The 6,711-nt window shown below is 33.8% G+C and overlaps 1 protein-coding gene across 1 annotated transcript; it reads left to right on the top strand.

Moving 5' to 3' along the window:
• Window positions 1–2,163: 2,163 nt before the first annotated feature.
• Window positions 2,164–5,912, top strand: LOC136801875 (probable tubulin polyglutamylase TTLL9). The gene is made up of 3 exons (XM_067058538.1): window positions 2,164–2,733; window positions 3,047–3,192; window positions 4,426–5,912. The coding sequence occupies exons 1-3, from the start codon at window positions 2,540–2,542 to the stop codon at window positions 5,409–5,411; spliced, it is 1,326 nt and encodes a 441-aa protein (XP_066914639.1). The 5' UTR covers window positions 2,164–2,539; the 3' UTR covers window positions 5,412–5,912.
• The last annotated feature ends 799 nt before the right edge of the window (window positions 5,913–6,711 follow it).

The raw sequence follows: 6,711 nt of genomic DNA, 5'->3' as shown, positions 1-6,711 counted from the left end.
AGACCTGTTTTAAGGCCTTTTCTGAATCTGGGGCGCTGGTCTAGGTTAATTTTTCTCAAATGTTTTAAGATTATTTTACAGAAGAAATGAAGTTACTGATTTGATTGTCTTTTTGCACAGCCTCACATACAATTGTAAGTATGTGCCAGACTATAATTATTGCTTTTTGTGTCACACTTCTCACTGGTGTTCTGGTGTCGATTCCAGCCAAGTCATTTTTTATAGTTCTACAGAAATCCCCGCTTTGAAAAAATCAAACCATTGAAATGTGGTCAAATTTATTACACTTTGCAAAATCAAAACACAAGAAAAAATCATATGAAGTATGACCACGCTTCTAATCACTCCAACCATGATTATGGATCACATAGTCCATAGTGCAGCGTGTTTTTGCCCTTCTAGATTATTTTGAATTTTGATTTTTTTTCCAACGTCTGCACTCAGTATTTTCGTGACCTCTATAGAATCAACAATCTTGCCTGAGGGGAACACCCGAAGCTCTCATGGTATATGCATGATATACATTTCCCCCATATCAAAGCAAAATGATCTCTCATGAATTTCCCACATTCATCCAGAATTTTCTCATGTACTGTATACATCTCCTGAATTTCTGTGTTATGAAAAAAATACCTATTTGGTTTTTGAGCAACACCAAGTTTTCAGGCAAGAAAAAAAGACTCCTTGCACATCTCCTGCATAATATTTCCCTAGCTTCCCTTCTACAATAGATAGCAATCCCTGAGAAATTGGTACTGCAAATAACTTGTGCGCTCTCTCTCTTTTTTTGCCTTTTAAAATCAAGGTCATTTGGTTATAGCCAGATGGTTTTTAATCAAAAACTATTCTCATCAAAGAAACTTCTCCACTATTTTTCTATATATAGGAGCAAAATTTTTGCTTAACTTCCAATCTTCTATTGTTAATCTGTTATACCATTATGAATGCGATTTTCATCTGTAAATGGTATGTTATGGTATATTTCATTCTCTAAAATTTACATTTAGCTCTTCGGCTAAAAAATATTATATATTATATATGTGCAAAGTCTAGAAAAATATTATATTTATAAAATTATTATGTATACTAGTGAGATGCTCTGACCGGCTACGCTAGCATTTGGTAAGAAGAAGTAGAGTATTGGTAATTATATCTAGAAGATTGACTCAGAATTGGGACGATAGCTAGTCCCTGCAACTAGAAGTAATAAGATACCTATGCAGCCAAACGAAGATAAACCGGTTATGCAAGGCCTGTTTGTCATTTTCAATATTTTAAGCTGAAAATAAAATAAATAACTTTACTAAAAATAATAAACTAACTTTACTTAAAAAGATAACATGATACTGGTAGACCACCAATGAAATAAATGACGAAATATTAACATAATATAAACCCCCTTTTGTTAAACTACAATACCCCAACAAATATCTTGAGACAGTAGAATTCTAAATATTTTGCAAGATAAAAATCTGTACCCCAGACTCCACTATCAGTGTTGAGTCCAAGGGCAGAGAACTGTGAAGTGTCTCATATATAAATTGGGAGAAGATTGCAGTCATACTGGTTTTCAGTAAAGCGAGTTATTTCTCTTGACCAAAACACAGCTTTTTGTAAATTATGTTCCTTTTGTTAGACTGACTTCTTGAAAGGAATTATTTCTAATGTCTTCAAATTTTAAAAATCTTGAATAATCTATATCTATTCGGCTTAACTTGAGATTATTGGTCAAACTAGATCAAATCCTACAGTGAATAGGAACACAAAGTAAAAAAACAATTTTGTTTCCGGAAAATTACTGGAAAAAACAGGTCAGCGTAAAGTGCAATGAAAGGATACTAGTGTAGAAGTGAACCAGCTGCAAGATTTACCAGTTGGGGATTAAGGTTTGCTGCTGATATAGCAGAGATCTGTAGAGATTCTGGTTATTTTTTGACATAGGGAAATCTTTTTGATTTTTAGCAGATTTTTTAGCAGTTTTCTAGTGAATCTATTGTGCCACAAAGCAGTTGATTTAATTCACATTAGCTACGCAAAGGAAAAAGAGTCTTTGTAATAGGGTTGAAAATTAAAATTTAAGATTTTTCAAAATAGCCACTTTGAACTTTTTTATCCAGATTTGGGATGAATTGAGCAGGTTGATTCGCTAAAGTAAAAGAATGTTTTTTGTTTGTTGAACAAACAGGTCAGATCGTCACATTCACCATCATATCCCATTAGAGCAGAGCGTGGTATGCACAGAATGGATGATCTGTTATGAGACTACATTTACCATAGCTTCAGCGCTGCCAACTAATTTATGATGCAAAAATGGTCAAATTTTAGCAATGTTGACATCCAAAGATTAAGAAATAAATCAAAAAATTTCTCCTACCATTAAAGGCTAACCCTAATATCTCGATGATTTCCTCCAAGTTTTTAATTTGAAAAGATTGAATTTTGGCAAGAGCTGAATTTCCTAAGTTTTGGTAAAACACACTAAATTGTCAAAATCAGTTCCCTTAGGATTAAATCAGGCAATATACAGAATATTGACTAAATGGCACGAAGAGAAGTAACCAAACCACCCATTCCGCCATTGAAATCTACACAGAGATTTGGTAAGATCATTGATGGACGACCCATAAGGTTTCGGTGTGGATTGCAGAACACTATCTTGGATGTGCTGAAGAATCGAACAGGATGGGTGGAAGCATCAGTAGATGGGGACTGGGACTTCATATGGAGTGACAGGTACACATTTTTTTACATTAGAGCATGCGAAATTTCTGAAGCATTCAGATGTTCTCAAATTTTTGAGTTTCAAGCTAAAAAATGTTCTTTAAATGTTTTTATTGTACCGTTTTGTGAGTATTCTTGTGCAATGTCCTAAGAAATCGGGTGTTTTAGAGTTTGTTAAGCCTTAAAAGTTTTTGACCATTGAAACCTTATGTTCTTGTATAGTTTGTTCTATCATAAAAAACATTTTGTGCAGATATTAAGGTTTAAGAAATAAAACAAAAATTCAACTAATTTAAATGTTATTTTCTCCTCTTCTCTTACCAAGGTGTGGTATTATGGAGATTTACGATAACCAATACCTCGAGGAGCACGTCAAACTGAATCACTTCAGAAACCATTATGAACTTACTCGTAAAAACTTGATGGCTAAGAATCTGAAACGGTTGAAGAAACAAGTGGAACGTGAACAAGGTTTGTTTGTTACGATTTTTTGTTTATAATAAAAATAGTGTTTTTCCATTTCTTTATCGTTGGTATTATTAATTTGTTGGGGAAAATCATCCTAAAATATTCTTAGGTCATGATTCAAAGTCTATCTAAAATCAACATTAATATACATACCTCATCCTAAAAAATGGCAGTTTTTATGAAGGTTTTATGTATTACTTGGGGATAATTGGCCATTTACAGGTAAAAAGGATCCTAAAATGCCAATCATAGAATCAGTTACCGAATTCCATGATTGTGATATTCTCAGTATTTTTTGACCAATTTTATTTCATGATTATCATAATACTTTTATTTATAAAATAAATACATTATAAAATACTTTCTCATGAAAAAAGCGTGTATTTACAGCCACGATCTCGGCTCCCCCTACTCAGAGCTGTGAAACCTCACTCGAAAGGTTACAAAAAATTACATTTAAGGCCTTCTTTAGTCGACTTGAATGCCAGTGAATCTCACCTTGAAGCAATTAATCTACTTGTCTCTTGGGATTTTATAAGAGGCTCTTCACTTTGGGAATTTTGAAGAGACAGAATTCTTCTTTGGAGTTTTTCTTTTACCTTGTCTAACTGTGCATCATCTTTGTAAGGCCTTTTAGTCGACTCGAATGAAAGTAAATTTCACCTTGAAGCAATTGGTCTTTTTATCTCTTGGGAATTTTGAAGAGGCTCTTCACTTTGGATTTGTGTTTTAACTGTGTATCTTTTTGAAACTCTACCTTGTCTAATTGTGCATCATCTTTGTAAGGCCTTTTAGTCGACTCGAATGAAAGTAAATTTCACCTTGAAGCAATTGGTCTTTTTTATCTCTTGGGAATTTTGAAGAGGCTCTTCACTTTGGATTTGTGTTTTAACTGTGTATCTTTTTGAAACTCTACCTTGTCTAACTGTGCATCATCTTTGTAAGGACTTTTAGTCGACTCGAATGAAAGTAAATTTCACCTTGAAGCAATTGGTCTTTTTATCTCTTGGGAATTTTGAAGAGGCTCTTCACTTTGGATTTGTGTTTTAACTGTGTATCTTTTTGAAACTCTACCTTGTCTAACTGTGCATCATCTTTGTAAGGCCTTTTAGTCGACTCGAATGAAAGTTAATTCCACCTTTAAACAATTGGTCTTTTTTATCTCTTGGGAATTTTGAAGAGGCTCTTCACTTTGGATTTGTGTTTTAACTGTGTATCTTTTTTCAAACTCTACAGGAAAGCTTGAAGCAGCCAAACTGGACTTCTTTCCACAAACATTCGAGTTACCAAGCGAATACCACATGTTTGTGGAAGAATTCAAAAAGTATCCTGGCAAATTATGGATCATGAAACCAATAGCCAAATCACAAGGTAAGGGCATCTTCTTGTTCAAAAAATTGAAAGACATTATGGATTGGAAGAAAGAAGACTATTACCGAAGCATTGATGAGAAAAGAGAAGATAAGGAGATCCCAGAAGCTTACATTGTCCAAAGGTACATTGATAACCCTTATTTAGTCGGTGGACGTAAATTTGATCTTCGTGTTTACGTCTTGGTCAGCTCTTACATCCCACTGAAAGCATGGTTGTATCGCGATGGATTCGCCAGGTTTACCAACGTTAGATACACCTTGAACTCCATCGATGATCAATACATCCATTTGACTAATGTGGCCATCCAAAAGCAAGCCCCTGATTATGACCCTGATGGTTTGAAATGGACTTTACAACAATTGAGAATGTATTTGACTGCCAAATATGGTGTAGGTGTTGTGCAAGAACTGTTCAGACTTATGGATGAGATTTTTATTAAAAGTTTACAAAGCGTACAACGTGTCATGATTAATGATAAACATTGTTTTGAACTTTATGGTTACGATATCTTGATTGATGAGGAATTGAAACCTTGGTTATGCGAAATCAACGCATCTCCATCATTGACGGCTAGCAATCAACTGGATTATGAAATGAAGCATGCATTATTAACGGACGTATTGAATGTTTTGGATATTGAAGGTAGGATGACAGGTCATGAGAAAAGAGTTGGTGGTTTTGATTTGATGTGGAATGACGGTCCGGTCATGGCTGATGATTTTTGTATTAACGAGTTATCGGGTACTGGCGCTTTCACGTCGAACACGTTCTTGGGATGTTGTAACGATCGGGTGCCGCAATTGAAACAAATGTATAAAATGGCTGCACAAACGAAAAGTGCTAACTGAATCACGTGGAAACCTTGACATTGGGATTTTGTTTCCTTTACTGCAATTTTTTGAAAAGTACTGCACCGGAAAATGAAAATGCATCTTCATAAATTATTTTAAGTCAACAACAGCCTCCTTTTGAAACCATTACCAAAGTGATTATAATCCCTTGATGGTTTAAGTGTTAATTTTTAAATAGCGTAAACTTTTTATGAATTCCTCTGGGAATCAATTACCTTAGCAATATTTTGAAAGCGAGGTAAGCGTTGCTCATGACGTAATTTATGAAAGGTCTACTGGGACAAGTACTAACAAAAAATGCAAACTAAATCAAGCGGCTGTCATAAATCTTGATATTACGCGTATAACTGGCGATGAAGCTTAAATTCAACGTGCCATTGTTTACTTCTCCACGTGCATTATCAATGGCCCTATATCTTATCACGATAGTATCAGAAACATGTGTGTGGTACCTTATAATCACGATGCCGTAAAGCTCCGGTTAGACACTGTCACATTTTAAGGAATATAAATAACATTTTCTCATAACAAATCTAGCGGATTTGTCTGACATTCAGACGAAATCATTTTTAATATAACCGCTTTTTATGAAAGGGTATATATTGTATTGATGACAACGTATTATTAAGAAGCTCTAATTGCATCTCTTAAGAGTATCTCTTATATAGTTGTTTTTTAATAAGACTTTTCATGATATAGCTACAACTTCATTCAATGACCTTTGCTGTGTTTATGTGTTTTTTTGTGATTTATTAAGCTTATTGGTTAATGTTATGAGAATTGTTTTTCAAGGAAAGTACTTTTGTTTCACATACTGAAACACTGTCTTTTTTAGCTTAACAGTCTTTGATTAAGTCAAATTTTAAAAGTCATGTTCGTTTGTTATGTTTTATGACGGAGAATTCTGTCTTATATGTTGTGTGCATACTATATTTTTTAATGATGCATTATTATACAGTTGATGCTCTCTAATTCGATTTTTAAGGGGAATCATATTTTCATCGAATAAAGGAGAGTATTGAATAGTGTTGGTTTTGAAAGTTTCTTGTTGACGGTGCCTTTCAAATTAAGGAGCGTATCGAATAGTAGACAGTCGAATCAGAGAGCATCAACAGCGTGTGAGAGTTCAGAATATAATTTGGGAGGTGGTTAATTTATTGATTTCTTAAATATTTAACTCTATATGAACTGTACAATTTAACTGTGTGTACATTTTTTATTACCTACGATCAGATTCGTGTTGATATTGTAAATATTGTTCAATTTTTTTTCACATTATAAAAAGAAACCTTCTTAA

Source organism: Clytia hemisphaerica, unplaced genomic scaffold (genome assembly GCF_902728285.1).
Source record: "Clytia hemisphaerica strain Z4C2 unplaced genomic scaffold, Clytia hemisphaerica genome assembly, whole genome shotgun sequence".
Lineage (NCBI taxonomy): Eukaryota > Metazoa > Cnidaria > Hydrozoa > Leptothecata > Clytiidae > Clytia > Clytia hemisphaerica.
The sequence above is the reverse complement of the archived record's forward strand: the minus strand, read 5'-3'. Positions and strand labels throughout refer to the sequence as shown.

What these genes read in the sequence shown, in the direction of transcription:
- LOC136801875 (XM_067058538.1), top strand. Translation starts at nt 2,540, where the DNA reads ATGGCACGAAGAGAAGTAACCAAACCACCCATTCCGCCATTGAAATCT. An exon ending in GACTTCATATGGAGTGACAG is followed by an intron (nt 2,734 to 3,046) that starts GTACACATTTTT and finishes TCTCTTACCAAG; the next exon opens with GTGTGGTATTATGGAGATTT. An exon ending in ACAAGTGGAACGTGAACAAG is followed by an intron (nt 3,193 to 4,425) that starts GTTTGTTTGTTA and finishes CAAACTCTACAG; the next exon opens with GAAAGCTTGAAGCAGCCAAA.